Genomic DNA, 22307 nt, shown 5'->3' on the forward strand with positions numbered 1-22307 from the left:
AATGAGTCTCGTCCTTTAAAGGTTAATAGAGTTAATCCGGATGACATTGAGAATTCTTTAGAAAGGGATCCAGGTATTCCAATTTGGCAATATCCACCAAATCAAAAGGATGCAATACGAAGAGCGTATCAAAAATGGGGTCCTTATCAATAAAAATTAGAAAACTATCCCATGTCCGGTATCGGGAAAAGAGCTGGAGATACTCGTTGGAGTTCAAATTTCAACTCTATTTGTAGCTTGATAAGTATGTATGAAGTAACTTGTACAATTTTGAAAATCATTGCAAAAGATGCAAAGAAATTTTCCCAACGTGCGGATGCCGATAGTTCTTACGATTACTTAAAGTCTTTCGATTTTATATTTATCTTGCGTTTGATGAAAGAAATTATGGGGACAACATATTTGCTTTGTCAAGCAGTGCAAAAACAATCTCAGGATGTTGTTAATGCTATGCTTTTGGTTCGTTCAACAAAAGCTCTTATTCAAGATTTGAGAGAAAATGGTTGGGATAAGTTGTTTGCCAATGTGGTGTCTTTTTGTGAAAAGCATGATATTGAGATTCCCGACCTCAATGATTGTCATTCAACAACAAGATTTGGGCGTTCTTGCCTTGAAGAGAATCAGGTAACAATAGAGCATTATTTTAGAGTAGAATTTTTTTTTACTACCATTGACAAACAATTACAAGAGTTGAGTAGTAGATTTAGTGAGCAAGCAATGGATTTGTTGACTCTAAGTTGTGCTTTGTCTCCTGAGGATGGATATAAAGCTTTTGACATTGATACTATATGTACTCTTGTTGAAAAATATTATCCCATGGATTTTAGTGATAAAGAGAAAATTAATTTGCCATTTCATCTTCGACATTTCCTTTTTGAGGCTCGCCAATCATCAACTTTGAAAAATTTATCAACTATCCAAGAATTATGCTCATGTTTGGCTGCCATCATTCCTGTCAATGGACAACCCAAAAAATACTTGTTGCTTGATTGGTTGTTGCGTCTTATTATGACACTTCCGGATTCTACAGCCACAACTGAAAGATCTTTTTCGGCAATGAAAATTATCAAGTCTAAGTTGTGAAACAATATGAGACCTGAGTATCTAGCAGATAGTATGTCAGTTTATATTGAAAGGGAAATTAGCGCATGTATTAGTTCTGAATCAATTATTGATGATTTCAAGTCACTCGGAAAGCGTAAAGTGCATCTTTAGGTATGTAATGAACGACTTTATTATATTATGTAGTTTAAATTTTGAATGATCGATTTTTGGTTTATAACGACTTAAATGTGTTGTGTTTAATATGATTTATATATTTTAGTTTATTTTGATGGCGAGATGGCGGCCACCCCAAACTTTTTTGTCTGGCTCCGCCACTGATATCAGTCATTCTTCTAATCTCATTTTTACTTAATAATTCATCGTGAAATGCTTAAATTTGGAGCAAAGATCAAACAAGTTGAAAATTGAAATTGTTAGCTATAGAAGAGGAATATATTGATGGTGAAATAAGTAAATTTTACCTTTCGGTTTGCTAGTTTTTCTAACATGAATGGTTATTTTGTATGTCTACGTACATGATAGTCTTGTCAACAATTCAAGATTCAGTTTGAACTTGTAATATGATCCTTAATAATTTTTCATCTTCACATAGATTATACCAAGCTTTGTGCCTAAAAGGTGGCAAATTGCGTTCACTTTCCAATAGTTCAGCCAAGTTATTCCCAAAGTCGCTTTTAACTTACAGAATGCTCCATAACAAAATAAACATGATAAGTTGAAGTTCCAGTTTTTGAAAGTTTATTCTTAACCTCTATCAAGTGTATTCTTTCAACTGTCGAATTGTAGAGTGCCGAACATGCTAAATTTCAAAATCTCAAGACCAACTCATAAGTTTGAAAGAATACACTTAGGGAGTGGAGTGATAAGGAAATTATAAGTTTGATCTCCAACCTCACAACTAGTTGGAGATATAATTACATTAGGACCATTATACAAATGTGTAAAACAATTAGTGACATCATTGATGGATATAGAGATTTCTATTGTACAAAGTCAGATTATTGTATTGTATCATCGGCTTTCTAATCATATTATAGGAAGATCTATGTATGCGCTTAACTCTAAACCTTATGCTTATAGCTAAGAAAAAATTGAAATATAAGAAAGTAAGCTACAAACTACTAATATGAATTAATTCAGATTAGTACTTTGTTAGTAACCAAGCTTTATTTGTCAATTTGTCAAAAGTAGGTAATCATAAACATTTTAAATGATGCAAGCACAAATTTTTTCAACATCACAAGGCTGCACTGGAATGCTAAAAATGATTCATGCCATTAAGTAAAGTACATTTCCTTGCAGGAATAAGCACCTTGCAGGAATAAGCAAACATTTCACGGTCAAAATGAGTCTAAAGATAGCAGTTTATGAGAATGGCCTGAATCTCAATATAATAGGTATTCGAACCAACAAATGCTTCAATCTTCTTCTAATCATGATCCAATCTAAAATCCGTCATGAGAAATACCGAAGGAGATGAGAAAAAATAAACAACAACATCAGAAACCATACTGCTACATGCATTCATTCTCTAAATGCTTTATATTGTTTAATATGATTTGATTATTGTTTCATTTGGATATTGACACCTTTAATTATCAACGATGAAGGCAGTATTTTTAGTTCTAAAAATGTATAACTGATCAATTCCTTCAAATTCTAGTATTTTTACAATGTTGGATTAACTTCTAGGACAACGAAAGCAGTATAAAGATTTTCAGCCAGTGTTTTGTGACATAATAGTTATGGAGTGTGTTATTTTGATCAGCCAAAGTAAATTATAACAACAATTATTTCAATAAGCATAAGTTTGGATCATATATAGGTGCTATAAACATCAACATAATAAAACTTACCAAAGAACAATCAAAGAGGCCCTTTTGTTGGTATCCACAGGTAATGCATCAAACAGGTACCTCGATTAAAATCTCATAGAAACAGTTCAACAGAACAAACCAGGTATGAGGTAACCGCTGCTTAACTAGGCTGAGTTTAACCAATTCCAAGAAGCTACGAGTACACCAGGTGGAGTTAAAAATAATGTCGTAAAAATTAAGAAAGAGCAAACCACGATTATAGTCCCGAAAGTGTAACTTGATTTCACATTGGAATGGTCCCTGAAATGAATATATCGTAACTACAAAAATATCCACAAATTTCTCTAATATTAGTCATTTTGGTCCTCGAATATATTTTTAGTCAGTATAGTCATCAAATGCGATTTTCGTTGGTCAAATTAGTCTATAAAATAAATCTACTAACAAAAATGTCATGTTTGCAATTTACATTTTAAACTTTCCAAACCTCGCTACTCCTTTCACGCAAATTGGCCAACTATTTCTTAGCCTATAGATGTTTGAAAGACTTTCTCAAACACTTTTTTTTTTCTTTTTCCTACGGAGCTTTCTCAAACACTCAAAAGTTTCAAAAATAACATTTCAATCCATAGGGTCTGTGAAAAAAGGCCAAAAATGACTCTAACTCCGGGACATGGAGAAGAGAAAACATGACGCGGTGTTCAAGAATTTATAAGTAGAGACTCCATGACAAATTTAGAACAATGTGGTATTCCCTTTTTCTATACTCTCAAATTTGTCAATGAATTCTCAAGATATAACTTCTCAATCAAAATGAAGAAGCTCAAACTTAGAAGTAGCATGAGATAAACTGATATAATTAAAAGGCAATTTTCTCTGTTTGGCAAAATGACAAATGTCACATATTGATTTATTATCACATGAAATAGAAGGGTACAAGCTTGTCATATGATACAATCTATTATTTGACAAGTGACCTAATCTAAAATGCCATAAGGCTGACATAGGAATGTAGGTTTCATATGCTACATTATTACAAGAATTTGAGAAAATGCTAGAAGATGAAACTGAATTAACGAAGAAAGGAGCTGGATCTTGTACTTTTAGTCTGTAAAGTCCATTCACCAACTCACCCAAACCAATCATCTGAGGACATTTCATGGCCTGAATCATACAAGTAGAATTAGAGAACTTAACATAACAGGAAAGGGATTCACATAGTTTTGAGACAGATATGACATTGATTTGAAACATTGGTGAATATAGAACATGAGAAATGTATAAAGTGGGAGAAAATGTGACATTACCAGCATATTCAACCATAACAATATGACCATTAGGTAAGCTAACTCTGGTGGGTTTGATCTTATAAAATGAACTAAAATAATGCATAGAAGAACAAATATGGTCATTTGCTCCAGAATCAATGATCCACACATTAGACAAAGATGGTAAAAGAGAAGCCACAAAATATATACCTGAAACAGTGTTAATGGTAGTAGAAGTTTCTGCAGTAGGCTGAAGAGAAGTTGAGGTGTTTGGTGAAGATGCAGAAGGAAGTAAATTTGACTGTTGAAGCAAGGAAACAAGCTGAGATAACTGCTCTTGATTCAAACCAGAAGGAGGCACCACTGCATTTCCACCATGAGCAGCCTTAGAACTCTCACCAAGAGAAGCATTTACAGATGAACTTTGCTTATTAAAACTTGGATTCCCATGCTTTTGATAACAGAACTCAACAGTGTGATTTGTTCTATTACAAAAGGTGCATAATCTGGAAGAATTCTTGTTGGAATAAGAATTCTTGCCACGGCCAAAGGATTTGCGTGATTCAGAAGCATTAATGAGTACATTAGAATCATCCTGAACAGGTAAAGTAGAGTTGTTGCTTTCTTCTTGCACAACCAAATAATATACATAGTTCAAAGGAGGAAGAGGATCCATAAGAAGCACTTGGCTCTTAACAACAGAGAAAGAATCATTTAAACCTTGAAGGAATTGAATAACCTGGTCCTCAACACGTTGATTCCTAGCAGCATGCATAGCTTCACATCTACACTGAGGAATGCAAGAACACATAGGAATAGGTTGGTGGGAGTTCAATTCTTCTCAAAGAGATTTCAATTCAGTGAAATACTCATAACACCTTTAGAACCTTGTTTGAGTGAATGAATTGAGGAACAAATTGCTGGAATTCTAATACGATCTGCCATAGAGAATCGTTCCTTCAAGTCCTCCCATACATCAAAAACGTACTCATGAAAAACCAAAGTTTGAGCAATTGGTTCAGAAACAGAGTTGATAATCCAAGAATGGATAAGGTGGTTGCATCATTCCCATGAGCTTCGATTTAAATCAAGCAGATCCGGAACTGGTAAAGATCCATCAATGAAGGGAAGTTTGTTCTTCGCACCCAAAGCACACCTCATAGAGCGACTCCATGCAAGATAATTGGTGCCGTTGAGCGGTGGAGTGACGAGAACCAAATTTGGACCTTCACTTGGATGAACAAAGTATACTGAATTTTTATTAGCTTGTTGAATCTGAACAACCGGAGCAGCACGAGGAGTCATTGCGATGTATAAAAAGGTGAAAGTTCACGCAAAGAAGAAGAAGATATATGAAGAGCTGAAAGAATCAGAGAAAAGAGTGAAGAAAAGGATGAAAAATGAAGAAGAAATGAAGAAAAATCGAAGCTTGAAACTCAAGCATCAATGGCGGAAAATGTGTAACTGAACCGTAACTAACTCTCTCTCTCTAAGAGAGAGAAAAAGGAAACTGATACCATATTATGAGAAGTGAAATGGAATAGAAATTATGATTCTCATTGATTGAATTAGCTTGTACAACCGTTATTTATAGGTTGTTATAACCTCATGCCTACTAACATGTACCTAGAAGCATAGGATAATAACTCTGTAACTAACTATAAACTATTCTAAGCTAGTTACTAGCCAGACAAGCTATTACACTTTAGGATTTTCATCTTTCTGTTTTTCTTCGTGATGCAATAAGGAGAAATAGTTATCATTTGTAAGTACGTTACTCAGACATCTTCTCCCTTCTAAAATGAATCCAATTATCAAACACAGTGTTGTCAATTGTGGATCACGCAAAATAGCAATTTGTTCAAATTCCGTTAATGAGCAGTGTTATAGCTGCTATTTTACATCTTTTTGTACTAATTAACGTATTGCAGAACAACAATTATTTTTTCAAATTCTGTAATGTTATAGCACCTCTGTTATTTTTTTGGTTACATAGAACCTCTGTTTAACAACATTGATTAAAAAAATTACAAATAACAATTGTAGGCACAACAACAAAAGGCCAAAAGATAGCAAAGTTCTGGTCAATGCTAAAATAATTCAACAATTGTATACATAATAATTGAAATATGGCAAGAACAATGTATTTCTTTGCACATTGACAAAGCACAAAGTAAATGTAGATGTTTAAGACTGAAAGTTGTGATATCATAACGATAGTTTCAGCTTCTGAATTGTAAAACCATAGCCTTCTTTTGCAGCAGCACTTGTTTCCAAGTTGCAACAAACTCTCTTCAATTGCAGCTTCTGGTTTGTGTGGTCTGTAACCAATGCATAGGTCATTTGTTAGCCATAGCAGAGGAATGTTGTAGATTAACTGAGTAAATTTACCTTCAGTTAAGTGACTTCGTTTGGAGCTATTAATGTGACTTCCATTTTTAACGCACATTATTCCATCCAAGGAATGATCATCTATCTTAAATTTTTTTAACTGAATTATATTTCTCATATGCATTTCAATTGTTTTTGTTTTTTTATTTTGTTAATCCTCCTGTTCTTATTGGAAAATGGTCCTGTAATCTAGAGTTCAGCTAAAAGGTAAGTAAAGTATGACCAATAATTGTTTCACCTAGATATGCATGTCAAGTGTTTGATCATTGAAAAACAAACTCTATAAGCTAAAAATTAAACGACTGAATGAACTCACTTGGGTTGGCATGGTAATGTTAGCTTGATATTTTATAGTGTGCTCCTCTCAAGGTGTCTGGTTTGATTCTCCACGGTGTCAACTTCAGTTGGCTAGTTTAGTTTTAAATAGTTGATAAATATTTCAAACAAAGTTCAATTGCAGAATTTATGATAAACTTCACATAATCTACACATTGAAATTTTGATCAAAGCATGTTTGATGAGCTATTAAATGTCAATGCCACATATGTTCAATCAATTTCTCAAGTAGAATTGATTATTCATGCTAAGCGATGGCGCATTTGTTTAAGATTTTTTTAGGATTTTATTTTTTTTATTATAAAGCAAAAAACAATCAAGACTCTTAACAAAACTTTCATAATTACACAAAGCATAAGCATTTTCCTTGCTTCCTCATAGAAAAATATTACAGATACATACAAGGGAATCCCATGTACGAAGGTATGCCAAATAAAAGATGGTGACACCTCAATTTTGGTTCAAGCATAAACATTTTCCTACTCCCTTTGCAAATCTTATAAAGATATTTTGATTTGGCTTTGGTAATGGCTCCATTTTCAGATCAGGTGGTGATGGTTGTTCTTCGACTTCTGGTGATGGCTCGGCCTTCACATCAGTTGATGATTGTGCTTCCACTTCTGGTGTTGGCTCAGCCTCCACTTCAAGTATTGACTCAATTTCCCTTGTAGACGACTGACTATATATTAGATACACAGCTGTCTCCTTAACTGTCAATCCATGTCTAAAAGTAACAAAAATCTCCACATTGTCACCAACTCCTAAATTTGATACTACACCTTGCCAATCTTCATCATTAAACGACATTACTGTGTCTCGCTTGCAAATATGGATTGTGAATTTGGTGTGATTAATGATCAAGACACTAGTGAGACATTCAGTTCCTATGTTTTCAAGTGTTGATGAATAAACAACACATAAAGTTATTCCGTTCAATCCACAAACACCACCGTTAGGCACTTCAAAATATACTGAAGGTCCTACACATCTATAGGTCAACCAAGAAGGATAATTGTCTCCTGGAAGGAAATAATCGACAGAATCATTTGTTCTCAATTCCTGCATCAAGAACATATGCTTAGTTATATATATATATATATATATATATATATATATATATATATGTAAATATGCTATTCAGATGGGCATTTTTTGTATCATTTATAGTGTCATTACAAATTCCCAAATAAGGATGTACTATAATTTAATATAATAACAGCTTGGTGAGCACAAAATTATATACAAGGAAATTGGAATAGTTTGTCTCGAGGACATTATGAATGTTACTGTTATAAATAATGTGGAATAGTTTGTTTCGTTGTTGCACACAATCAATTTTCGCAAGTAAATCACTTCATGACTATTAAAGGGGTGGAAGTCAACTCAGCAACAATTTCTTAAAGCTTGCCATTCTGGATTCCTATTGATATGTCGAGGAAAGGAACAACATATACTTACACTTTAAAATTTAGTAACTATAGAGAATTTATCTAGTTGCTTAGTTCTTTTTCGATAGTAGTTTTATACATCACGATAAGATTCGTTTTAAAAAACGTTGTAATAAGGATCCGATGTGTTATTAATCATTCACATGTAGAAAAAGAAAAAAGGATATAACTATCCAAAAAAACCAATTTCCCTTCTTTGTTACACAGTCTGACCATAGCATTTATGATAGTTTATCTGATATACACATGAATAAATTCAAATCTTCAGGAAACTTTTACTATTTAAGGCAACAAAAAAAAAAGCAAATGGAAACTCATTCCATGTTCTATTTATTCAAAAAGAAATAAAAATTCAGTTAAGGCGAGAGCATAGAGAAGGAACCTGTGATATACTCTTGCCAAGAGTATTTATGACTGTGTGATAACTACCCATTCCAATCAAAAGTGATCTTAATGAAAGAACAGAGATTTGTGATGTGTGTGATGTTTCCAGTTCAGTAAAATTTGCATCATATAGATCATCAAGAAATCTTCTTAATTCCCGGGTTAGTTGAATCATTGACTGGCATTGTACTCGAAAACTTCTAAGTTCGGAAAAGCTATTAAGCTTGGGCACTAGACAGCTCAGATTATTATTATTATTATTATTATTATTCTCTAGATCCAAGGAAACAAGAGACAACGGCATGCCTCCAAAAGGGGGAATACGTGGTAACGAATTTATAGTAGGAGACATCCAAAACCGAATGAGTGAAGGAAAAACTTCATGTGATAATCCTTCATAACCACATATGGATATATATACAATACTTCTTAATCTTAGTATTGAATAGGGAACTTCTTTTATAGATGTACCAGTTGTTATCAGTGATGTCAAGGACTCCATCTGCACTATATCTTCTTCCAATTTGTCAATCGTTGAACAGCCCGTAAGGATGAGAGTTTTCACCGATTTCAATTGATAGATCTCTCTTGGGAGATTTTCAAGAATTATACAGTCCTTTAAATTTATGAGAAGAAGATTCTTGAGATCTCCAATGGACGGGTGTACGTTGGACAGACTTTGACAATCCTTCATAACTAGCTTTTCCAGATTTGGTAATTTTGAAAAGTCAGGACTGCTTTTCAAGTACTTGGAATGACTGAGTTTGAGAACTTTTAACTTCTCCAACAACTGCAAGAAAATAATTGTTTAAAAGAAAAATAAGAGAAGAAAATGAAGAAAATGGGAGATGAAAAGGTGGCAATAGATTATTTGAGTTTTAAACTAAAATGTTATTATACCTTGGTGTCCTGCCAAACTTGTTTAACATTGCTATATTTTAATTCAAAAACAACTAGATTTGCCTGATCAAAATCATTGGGTATAAATGTGAAGGTAGACCTTTGCCAATCAACCCATCTCAGTTGTTTGGAAATTAACCCATAATCTCCGATGAGGTCAACACCATCAAGTTTTAAAAGCCTCAGTTTTTCCATCTCCTGGAAAGCATTAGTGCCAAAGCAAATTCTGCCTGTTCTTTGCCACTTCAAAATCAAACCCTCAACAGTTTTTGTTCCCTACATGAGAAGTAAAATAAAATAAAACTGAGAAAAGTAAGAGAAATATGTTAGTCTTGCTTTCAAGAAAGTTGGGTAACAGCGACACTTCATATTGAGGGCATGTCTTGTATCAAACACAATTCGATGTCAGACAATACCGACACATATGATTATATTTAATTATTTCCTTTTCCTCAATTTATTATAATTGTCGACGTATTATTGTAAAATGTCGTGTTTGTATAGTGCATCAGAGTTAGAAAATAATACATATAAGTATACACGCCCTCATGAAACCACAATCGACTATGTAGTTGATAAGATTATAGAGTATGCTAAAAAATTCTTACAGTTTTTTTTGACAAGACATCCAACACGTCCTCATGACACCACAATCGACTATGCTTTTCAGGCTCTTTTGCTGAACTTTCGCTGACGATTGCTCTTCCCATGTCGCGTAGTAAATCATGCATCTGAAACTTGTTATTCTTATCAACTTTTATGAGGCTACGCTCTATAAGAACAGATACTCCAATATCAGCATGAAGTCCACAACCATTAAGGATCTCTGTGACATCAACTCTGTTCTTTCCAATGAAGAAACAACATATGTCAAGAAATATATCCTTTTCTGTATAATCTTCTAAACCATCATAGCTGATTCTCAATATCTGTAGCACTTCGTTGTTGGGAATTTTCGTTAATTTTGATAATGCACTTCTCCATTCTTGTTCTGTCCTCTTAGATAAGTAAGATCCAAGGACTTCAAGAGCTAGTGGTAATCCTTTGCAATAAGAAACCACATTTCTAGAGAGTTTACCGAAATCTTTTCTAGGACATGATTGTCGAAAAGCATGCCAGCTGAAAAGTTCAAGGGACTCGTTTTTATCCATTTCAATCATTGTGAAGACGCGGGCACTAAGTGAATCGAGATGGCTTCGATCTCTAGTTGTAATAATCAATACACTTCCTGAACCAAACAACTTAGGATTTCCACCCAGAGCTTTTAATTGCTCAGACTTGGTCACATCATCAAGTACGATTAAAACCTTTTGTCCCTGAAGTCTTTTCTCGATCTTATTTATCCCCACTGCAATGCTATGTATCTTATCTTTTGTTTTTAGGAGATCTGAAAGAAGTTGTTCCTGTAAATGAATAATCCCTTTTCTATTATAATCACAAACTTCTCGAATACTTTCAATGAAACTTGTTTTACCCTGGAATTCACGATGGATTCGATTGTAGATAGCTTTGGCCAAGGTAGTTTTCCCGGATCCACCCATTCCCCATAATCCTATCATACAGGCTTTCCTTGATTCATCATAAAGAATCTTGGTAATGCTTTGTACGCGAGGTTCCAATCCAACTGGAAATTCAGTAATAGACAACACTGACATATCTAGTTTTGTCAAAATGTCCTCAACAAGTTTCTGTACCAAATCACCTTCATTCCTTGGGTAATAGGAATAGTTATAAAGAAAAAAAATGAGCTCAAATTATGAAATAATTTAAATAAAATATATGGCTTTATTCTCGAATAAGTATCCGTTACCTGAAATTATTGGCATCCCAGCCAACAAGATTTGTAACTTCAGCAAGTGCTCTCCTCCACTTGGACATGAGAACTTCTTCTCTTTCGGCCCCACTCTGTGAGAATATTTTATCTGCAGAAACTTTCAAGCCTTTTCCAAAATCACCCTTCAATTTACGGACATCTGATGGGTCAACATGATAAAATAGAGGTATAACCACCCGGGGGCTATAACTGTGACGGCGATGGCGCAATTCCATGATATGTGCAAGTTCGTTAAGACACCAGCTAGATTGTGCATAGTTGGGTGAGAAAACAGCAATAAATATATGAGACATTTTTATTGCTGTATATAGTTCTGGTCCCAGCTCTTCTCCCTTTGCAAGCTTTTTATCATCAAGAAAAGTGTTGATTCCTGCGTTACAGAGTGCAGTATAGAGATGAGAAACAATAGTTCTGCGAGTATCCTCCCCTCTGAAATTTATGAACACGTCGTACTTGTATCCATGATCCGAGTAAGACATTGTTTCCAACGATTTCAATGAAGTCAACGATTACAAAAAAGACAAAGCACAATTGTAGAACAGTGGTATTGGGATACAATTCGTATACAACTCATCTACTATATACAATACTTGCTTTGTTGTTAGAATTTCTTTTTGTATATTTATGTAGATGAGATTCTTTTTAAATTGTGTATTATTATTGCATCATAGATGTTAACTCTGTCTATTGTCAACTATAAAACCAGCCAACAATAAATACATTCTGTCACCGTCAATCATAGCTATTAAGAAAAAGACTGTGCTCTTTAACAATTCAGAAAGAAAAAAAAAAAAAAAAAGTTCACGTAAGCAAGAGCCTAAATGGATTAGAAAAAAAAAATTGATAAGTTTTATTCGATAAAAATGGTGATTTTAGTCCCTGACTCTGCACCTCGCTGTCACATAGGTCTCTGACTCAGAATTAAATACAAAAAAGTTTCTGATTTTGCACTTCCGTTATCACTTTAGTCTTTGACGTTAAATAACTCTATTATCTTAAGTGTGTCACAGAGACTAAAATAAAAGTAGAAAATGATCACTCTAGTCTATGAACCAAAAATCAATATCCCAATTTAAATCTCAAATCCCTTAAATTAAAAATCTCATATCCTTAACTTATTATCTTATTTGACAATTTTGATATAACATTTATTTTTGTTTTTGGTCAAAAATATAGCGTTCTTTTATTTAAAATTAAAAAATAGAGATTAATAATATCAACATTATTTTTTTTGTTACACAATTGATTGTTTAATACCGTGGACAAAGTTTTACCGTTAAGCATAAAAAAAGAAAAATACATAAAACTTTCAATAAAATTTATAGAACATACAATATTCAATATATGTGAAGAAAAAATAAGTCTACAATGTTTAGAAAAAAGTCACTTTTTTGTTTACAAGAGAAAAAAGTCACATATTAGTGTATATTTTTTTTTTAGGGATTTAGGGATATTGATTTTTGGTTTAGGGACTAAAGTGACCATTTTCTACTTTCACTTTAGTCTCTGTGACACACTTAACAAAATTATTTAACGTCGCGGACTAAATTGATAACGGAAGTGCAGAGTCAGAAACTTCTTTGTATTTAATCATGAGTCAGGGACCTATGTGACAGTGCGGTGCGAAGTCAGGGACTAATGTGACTATTATCTCTAAAAGTATTCCTCCAGTGAACTTGTCGATTTTCAAACTTTTACCTCCACGGGAATAATGACAATAATATTAAAAGACATAATTAAAAATGACACAAAATTTAACGTGGTATCCAGCAATGTGCTGACTAATCCACATGGGACGTTTTTTTTATCTATCCATCAGCATATGTTACAAGTTAATAGTATAGAAAACACAAATATGTACTGTTATTGTTTTATGAGGTACTTTTATCATCTAAATAAGAGGTATGTACCAAAAATATAATAAAATAAAGAGATAGGATCCATTGGCACCAGGTGTCAACGAATCCATTATTGACACTAAATCTTAGCCATTTAATACATTTAATCCAAGGGTCCTAATTATTGTAAAATTAACTCACATGAACCTTTCTCGATCTGATCCCCTAATCTGCACACTCCTCTTTCTCCTAAGCGCTAACCAGCAAAGCTTGAAAGAACAACAATAAAAGTGTCTTTTTCTTATCAATGATCTCAAATCCTACCACTCCTTATTCATATCCAACAAAGACATTAACAATTAATTTCTCATGAATCTTTTATTCTTTCTCCCGTAGCTACCCCATCAATTGCTTTTGCTCAATCCAATTTATATGTGCTGGAGTCCAATTCATCATAGGCATATATTGGGTCTCCTAATCAGTTACACCGTCATCACTATTAAAACTCAGTATCTCTTAATTTTTTTTCATTAGAAGAAGGTAGTGAGTTAAGGAGGATTTTGGATTGGATCTTTCGGAACTTACATGTTGGAATTTATAAAATCATGTCACCAAAATTGTTATTATTCATAAACCCCTAATTCAATATAGTTTAATTGTTTCCAATCTCTAACATACGCAACTCTATTGATCGATGAACAAGAACCATCAGAGAGAGAGGAAATAAAAGATTCAAGAGAGACATTGTAAAGCACAGCACATGAAGATTCATGAGAGAAGAAGCGACCGAGGGTTCAGATAACAAAAAAAAAGTACTAAGGTGCGAAAATACATATGACTCACGGTGCACTTTTAAGTAAATAATTATTAGCCTTTAGATTAAACCAAATTAATAGATGAGATTTAGTGTCAAGAATCCGTTGACACCTGGTGTCAACAGATCCTAACTCTAAAATAAAATCATATTATATGTTATCATATCCGCAACAAACATATCATATAATTAATGTCATCATGTCTTTATTATATGTGTAAAAAAAAAATGTCTTTTATCATATGATATCCTTTTCTTGTTCTATGTGTCATATCATGACCACCATATTCTAAAATTCTTTTAAGGTTCGTTAGGTGGTTATGATAGAATAATTGTATCATATTATGTCTCGACTCAATGTTTAACGAGAAAATACCGATATTGAATTTAGTTTCTTTTATTTTATGATAATATTTGTAAAAAAAGTTAATGTTTACTTAATAATACCGATATTATTAGACCGAACATCCTCACTCATATTCAAACCACCTCACATTTTTTAACTCTCTCTCCAAATAAGTTGACAACTAATTAGCTGCAAAGATATAAAACACTACTTTCCAAATTCCATTCATCTAATTAGTGTACCTCCAGCGAATACCCTCCAAAATTTCTTTGATCTCGAAATTTCATGTGAAATAACTTCTTACATCATCTTTCGTATCCTTAATGATGTTTTCTTCTATTGTTTTTGTTTCCTTTGTCTTGCAGCACAAAGTTTGACAATACTAGTGTCCACTGCTTTAAATCAATTGAACCATATAATAACAATTACTAGATGGGATCAATCATACCCCCACCAACATACATACATACATACATACATACATACATTACAGTTATATCTTTATCAAGTATCAAATAGTGTAGATTAACAAAACATATTCCAAATCAAAATTGACCAAATTGTTATACTGACGTCCTCATTCATATTCAAACATCAGACCTCCTAGTTGTGTCATTAAGTTTCAACTTATATTTATCAATTGGTCTATATAAACAAAAAAAATTATGGACTTTCAACTTATATTTATTAAGTTTTAGCTTTTATAACCAAGGGAAATTGTCACTTAATGAATCAGCATTATCTCAAATAATTTTCAATGTCATGGGAAATCAATTTGAGAAGCTCTGCCTTCTCAAATCAAAGCACGTCGACAAACACAGAAGCTAGTGTGACTATGCTATTATTGAAAACAGAATCGATAAACACAGAAGCTAGTGCAAATGGCAACGTCGACAAACACAGAAGCTGGTGCAAATGACAACGTGAGTTAACTCACGTTACATAATACATTAGTGCATGTTAACTTATGTTAAGTATTCAACAAATAACACACAAATAATACTAGCGCATGTTAACTTACGCAAATTATCTGAAGTTACGTTATAATTTACACTAATGCATGTTAACATGCGTATGGAACAAAACAAGGACTTATCCATAAAAAACAAAAAAGCAATACAAATAGTCCGAGACATAAAGTCCCAAACCAAAAGCAACACTAAAACTCAAACAAACTTACACAATTCTCTAACACAGTCAACATCCACATTTGAGTAAAACAAAACCAAGTTCTTCCCACCAATGTCCATATATTGAAGCCTCTAAAATCAATATATCAACCACATATGCCAAATGATGATAAGTGTTGTGAATTCGTTGAGAAAACCAGACCAATAAAACTTGATGCGTGGAGCAAATTAATACCAAGTAATCAAATTAAGCGGGTAGCAAATAATCCAAACAAAACAGCAAGAGATAAAAGGAAGAGAGAGAGAAAGAACACAAGATATTTGTTTACCCAGTTCGGTCTAATGATGACCTAGTCTGGGGGAGAGAGCAACTCTCCGATCCACTATAATGATATGAGTTTCTTTACAAAGAGATAATGAGTTTCAAGAATCAGTCTTCAAACCTAATTCTACCCAAGTCCCAGCCTCTTCCCGTGACCAAGAGACTCAATCTTAATAGTGTTTTGTTCAAGGTGAATCAAAACAATCCCAACCCTAGAGTTGTTGCCAAGAGAAATTCTCTATAAACCCTAGTTTGTATGTTGGTTTCTAAACCTTGTTTTTCTACACACTTTTATCATCTGATACAAGGCTGTATTTATAGTGGATGCCATCGTGCCACGAAATTTCCAGTAGCTTCCTCAGAATCTTGCTTCAACAATCGTGGCGCGATGCTTCTCCATCGTGGCACGATTCTCCAAATTTCTGATTTTAAGTTAACTCTCACAATAACAAAAGGGAAAGAAAGAAGATGATATGAATTTCAGACGCAAAACTGAGAATATGAAAAAGCATAATGGCATCTCTACAAGTCTGAAAACATCAGACCACATAATAATAACAACATCCTTAAAATATATATATATATATGTGTAAATTACACTCTTCTCTCCTTAAAGAAACTTGAATTATATTCCATCCGTTTCAAAATATAAGCAAATTTAACTTTTTAGGTTCATTCAATTAATGATGTATGTGGTCCATATTGGAGTACTATCATCCCTTTTATGTTAAAATATACACTCTCCCTTAAAAATAAAATTTATATTCCCTTGTCTATGAGATGTTTGAATTACAACCCCCTTTCTAAAATATGCACTATAATTTAATCTATTTTAACATAAATAAATATTTTTATGATATATATACTGATTTTGAAAAATGATTTAAGAACTAATTTTGAATAATCATTTAAGAAAAACAAATTCATTTCTTTCTTATATAAATGTCGATGATAATTAAGTTTAAATATTTTTTTATTAATTTTATAATTTATTGTATAAAATTTACTTTTAAATTATCATATTTTATCGACTTTAGTAATTTTTCACTTATTTTAATTTTATTTTGTGTAGTTTCATATTTTATAATAGGGTTCAAAAATATATGTTAATAAAATTGTGAATAAAAAATTGTAAAAAATATGCATTCAAATTTTGATGTGTAGATTTTAACATAAGAAGGGAGGGGGAATGTTGTTTCTCTCAGAGGAGGAAAGTGAAATGTTTTCTAATATGTTTCGAATAAGAGGGGATAAAAATATATATTTTAATATAAGAGGATAAGAGAGTCTAGTTCAAGCATCTTTCAGAGTAGGAAATGTAATTTACTCAATATATATTGACTACAACCCCTAATTTGAAAGTTATTTTTTATTTTTAAAAGTAATTAAATGCACGAATTTTTTAGACAAAAATTTAACATTAAGTTTCTTAACATATATTCTCTCCGTTTCACAATACTTGTCGATTTTGAGGAAATTACATATACTAAGAAATCAAATAAATTTTGTTATTGTTAATGAACTTTTTTGTGCTTTTTTCTATAATACCCCTAATCATTATATTATTCTATTATTTTTCTCTCTACAATAAATAAGTAAGGGTATTTTTAACAAACCAATAACTAATGTTGTATTGAAACTTAAAAGTGACAAAAAAAGTGAAACAGTTATTCTCCAAAAACGACATGTATTGTAAAACGGAGGGATCATATTTAGATTTTTCAAAAAAAAAAAAATTATATTAATTTTGTCTTATAGAAGAAAAAAAATTAAGTTGTAAATTATGTGGTGATAAATAATTACATATTTGTTCAAATGATAAATGTTACTTAGTAGGTTAATTTTTTTCTTTTTTGAAATAAAATATTAGTAGGTTAATTATTATTATTATTAGGTCTTGCTAACCGAGGGCAATGGTTAAGGAAGCCAAAAGTAGTATGTTTTCATTGGTTTCAACAACATTTTGACTTTTAAAAAGTTAAATTTATCACTTTTCATCATTTTCCAATGCTATATTTTTATTTTTATCCCCTTATCCAATACCCCAAGGGCCATGGTTAACATTCTTATTATTACTACCTCCGTTCCTTTTTAACTGTCCATTTTTGATATTTTACACAAACCAAGACACTCAATAAATGTTACCTTTTCTTATACAATAATTTTTACTTTTACTATAATAACCTTAGTCATTTAATATCTTATTTCATATATTTCTCTCCCCGTAATAAATAACTAAGGGTAATGTTGGTAAGAGTCGTGGTCATATACCTTATAACAATTGACCTTATTCATATACCTTATTCATTTAACTAAGGGTAATGTCCTTATTAGTTACTATAATAAGGACATTAAATAAAGAACCTTGCTATATGTTACGAGAGCTTGTGCACACGAATTGCACGATATGTGAAATTCTCTCTTAATTGTGCTAGCTTACATTTTTTTTTTAAATAAAAGACAAACTAAGATAAAAACAAACATTTAAAGAAATGAAAACACCTTTCACTTGTGTGCCCCAAGTATACATACACTCACCGTTTGACACACCAATGGAGATGCACCATGCAGGCCAAAGCGATTTGAAAAGTTACCCCTACAAGATAAAGGTGTTTGTGATTTCTCAAATTCTTCTCAAATTCTCATAAACAATCATATAGAGGATACTATACTGGTTATTTAGGTTAAGAAAAAAAATTCAAAAACTTAATTAAAACAAAAAAAAACATTCGTGCATTACCCACGAATTTTGTTCTCGTGCACATTAGCTTTTTTCTATTGATGGATACGAAAAGAGCAATGATATATGGCACGACACATTTGTCGCACCATATGCACAAAGAGTGTTGTGCTATACGGTACGACATCTTTGTCGCACCATTTGCACGACCATGTATATATCACGCCTCAGGCTCTTTGGCAATTTTTTGACACAAGTAAGATAAAATATTGTTTTCTACCACAAGTAAAATAATATATAAACTTAATTATTTCACAATATAAATTGCATTGACTTTGTCATGGATTACCACAATATTCTCCACCAATAGTTTGGAGCGGTGCTTCTGCCACAAAACATCCTTTTGAAATATTGTAGTGTAATTCAACAAAGCCACACCATCAGGGTGTACATGGTATATGCCATATCATACAAAACAAAAACGTTGAACTAATAAGTTAAGAAATAAAGAGAGATATGGCTGGAAATATACTTTAAAAAGAGAGAAAATTGAGATTTGAGGAATTCGTGCAATTGGTGCGAAAAAATCTGTCGTACCATAAAGCATTTTCCTTAAATAAATAAGGTCAATTGTTATTAGTTAATAGTTACTATAATGACCTTATTCATAATGTTGGTAAGGTCAATTGTTATTAGTTATTAAATCGAGAAAAAGGTTTTATTAATATTGTCCTTAGTTATTTATTGCGGGGAGAGAAATATATGAAATGAGATATTAAATGAATAAGGTCATTATAGTAAAAGTATATCTTATTGCATCAAAAGTAATATCAATTGTTGATTGTCTTGGTTTGTGTAAAATGTCAAAATGTGATAATTAAAAAGGAACGGAGGTAGTAATTTTTAACGAGTGTCCTCCTGCCAAGAAGCCAAACCGTTTGAGAATAGAGTACTGAGAAGTCACTGAATTAACACTCTTGCAGATAAACTTGAAAATTTAACCGTGATATTGAAAAGTCATGGGTTATGAAAGGAAGATATAATTAAATTTGTTTTATGGAACCAAGATACATACACGCATACAGTCCAACTTTAATTTTAATGCTGATCATCAAAGGTTGGTTGGTGATGCTGCTAAGAATCAGACTGCCTCTAACCCAACCAACACTATAGTTTATATTTGTAATCTATAGTTATTGAAACTTTTTTTGCTATGCTTTTATGAGAACAAAACAATTTATTTATCAGTAAAACTTTTATTGCTACAGATGCAAAGAGATTGATTGGAAGGAAATATAGTGATTCTATTATTCAGAATGACATACAATTATGGCCATTTAAAGTACTTGCTGGTTCTGATGACAAGCCTGAGATAATTGTTAAGTATAAGGGTGAGGAAAAACACCTTTGTGCCGAGGAAATCTCCTCTATGGTCCTCAAAAAGATGCGTGAGATTGCAGAGAATTTTTTGGAGTCACCTATCGAGAATGTAGTTGTTACCGTGCCTGCATATTTCAATGATTCTCAACGGAAAGCCACAAAAGATGCTGGTGCGATTGCTGGCCTCAATGTAATGCGGATAATCAATGAGCCAACTGCCGCTGCTCTTGCATATGGCCTTCAGAAGAGAGCTAATTGTCTTGAAGAGAGAAATATTTTCATCTTTGATCTTGGTGGTGGAACTTTTGATGTGTCTCTCCTCACAATTAAGAATAATGTCTTTGTTGTGAAGGCCACTGCCGGAGACACTCATCTAGGAGGTGAAGACTTAGATAACAGAATCGTGAAGTACTTTGTTGACGAGTTCAAGAGGAAGCATAATAAGGACATTAGTGGGAACCCAAAGGCTCTTAGAAGGTTAAGAACGGCTTGCGAGAGGGCAAAAAGGACACTTTCATTTGATATTGAGGCCGCGATTGACATAGATGCTCTGTATGAGGGTATTGATTTTAATTCTTCAGTCACTCGGGCCAAATTTGAGCAACTCAATATGGACCTATTTGAAAAGTGTATGGAGACTGTTGAGAGCTGTCTTACTGATGCTAAGATGAACAAGAGTAGTGTAGATGATGTTGTTCTCATCGGTGGTTCTTCGAGGATTCCCAAAGTGCAAGAGCTATTGCAACACTTTTTCAATTGGAAGGACCTTTGTGTGAGCATAAATCCTGACGAGGCTGTTGCTTATGGTGCAGCAGTTAAAGCTGCTTTGCTTTGTGAAGGGACTAAGAGTTCTCTAGACTTGGTTTTGCAAGATGTTACCCCATTGTCCCTAGGTAAGTCAATAAGGGGAGATGTGATGGATATAGTGATTCCTAGAAATACCCCCATTCCTGTCAAGAAGACAAAAAACTATGTTACAATTGAAGACAACCAATCCGTTATATCTGTTAGGGTTTATGAGGGTGAGAGATTGAAAGCTAATGAGAACAACTTGTTAGGTTTGTTTGACTTCGCAATTCCTCCAGCTCCTCGAGGCCATATTCCTATGAAGGTATGTTTTTCTGTAGATGTTGATGGTATATTAAATGTCTCTGCTAAAGAAGATACCTGTGGGAATAAGCAAGATATTACAATAAAGAATGAAAATGGAAGTTTATCAACTGATGAAATTGAGAGAATGATCCAAGAGGCAGAGAATTTCAAGGCTGAAGACATGAAGTTTATGAAGAAAGTTAAAGCAATGAATGCTTTGGACGATTATCTTTACAACATGAGGAAAGTAATGAAAGATGATAGTGTTACTTCAATGCTCAACCCAATAGACAAAATAAAGATCAATTCTGCTATGATGAAGGGGAAAAGGTTGATTGATGGTAACAAGCACAAAGAAACATTTGTATTTGTGGACTTTCTGATGGAGCTTGAGAGCATCTTTGAATCTGTTTTAAACAAGATCCAAATTGGTTGCTCTGATGAGGAAAGTGATTCTGATTCTTAGTGATCCATTTTCTAGATTTCATTTCTATTTATGATTTTGAACTACTTAAAATGTCAGAGCTGTTTGTTTTGCTTCTATGATTACTAATTTTGTTCCTAGATCATTCTCTCAATTTCAGTTCTATTATCCGTATTAAGAACAGAAAACGTTTTATTCTCTCAATTTTGTTCCTATATACAGAAAACGTTTTATTACCAGGAAACATCCCCCAAAACTTAGCAATAAAGAATCATCCAAGAATGACTTGCATCTTTTGCTTAATTCACCGTGTCTTCATGACATGACTACCACTTGTTTTCTTTCTCTTACATATCACTCAGTTACAAAATGTGTTGAATTAGGTGATTTGAATTGTTTGATAGAAATTACTCTCAGTCTTATTATTTACTACAAAGTGATTGCAATCAAATCTCTTGATTACTGGGATAAAAACTAACAATGACATGGAATCTTTATTGTATATGAACATAATACATACTATTATTCTTGAATAACTAACTCTACTAGAATTAGAAGAGAAGAACAAAAAATATTACTAATTCTATTCTTACATTTCCTTTATATGCACACATTTAAGACAACTTTATTACTACAACAACTTTTTTGAATACCCGTAATTTTTATAAAATACTCCTATAAAAAGGGATAGAGGGAGTACCATTTTTGGATACAAGCACAACATGCAATAGACATGATTAAAGCTATGAGTACCAGCAACAAATGAAAATCATTATTGGTTCTTATGCATACACTTGCCCAGCTTCGACATCATCCTCAAAGAAAGTAACATAATTTC

At 32.8% G+C, this 22307-nt stretch overlaps 3 protein-coding genes across 4 annotated transcripts; 2 read left to right on the forward strand and 1 right to left on the reverse strand.

Moving 5' to 3' along the window:
* Positions 1-171: 171 nt before the first annotated feature.
* Positions 172-1083, forward strand: LOC11442937 (uncharacterized). Its single transcript, XM_024770781.1, has one exon. The coding sequence runs from the start codon at positions 172-174 to the stop codon at positions 1081-1083; it is 912 nt and encodes a 303-aa protein (XP_024626549.1).
* A 6112-nt stretch (positions 1084-7195) lies between these two features.
* LOC11445875 (disease resistance protein RUN1) lies at positions 7196-12098 on the reverse strand. Of its 2 annotated transcripts, none has more exons than XM_003621892.4 (5): positions 11420-12095; positions 10218-11319; positions 9610-9885; positions 8708-9499; positions 7196-7936 (listed from the first exon to the last, which is right to left on the reverse strand). In XM_003621892.4, exons 1-5 carry the CDS (start codon positions 11920-11922, stop codon positions 7328-7330), a joined length of 3282 nt encoding a protein of 1093 aa, XP_003621940.1. In that variant the 5' UTR covers positions 11923-12095; the 3' UTR covers positions 7196-7327. The 2 variants fall into 2 exon arrangements, with proteins under 2 accessions (XP_003621940.1, XP_013447889.1); XM_013592435.3 differs by having other exon boundaries at positions 7805-7936; positions 9181-9499; positions 11420-12098.
* A 7593-nt stretch (positions 12099-19691) lies between these two features.
* On the forward strand, positions 19692-21511 carry LOC11438322 (heat shock 70 kDa protein 4). The gene is made up of 2 exons (XM_024770782.2): positions 19692-19755; positions 19842-21511. Exon 2 carries the CDS (start codon positions 20003-20005, stop codon positions 21509-21511), a length of 1509 nt encoding a protein of 502 aa, XP_024626550.1. The 5' UTR covers positions 19692-19755; positions 19842-20002.
* Positions 21512-22307: the final 796 nt, after the last annotated feature.

Source organism: Medicago truncatula, chromosome 7 (assembly GCF_003473485.1).
Source record: "Medicago truncatula cultivar Jemalong A17 chromosome 7, MtrunA17r5.0-ANR, whole genome shotgun sequence".
Taxonomy (NCBI): domain Eukaryota; kingdom Viridiplantae; phylum Streptophyta; class Magnoliopsida; order Fabales; family Fabaceae; genus Medicago; species Medicago truncatula.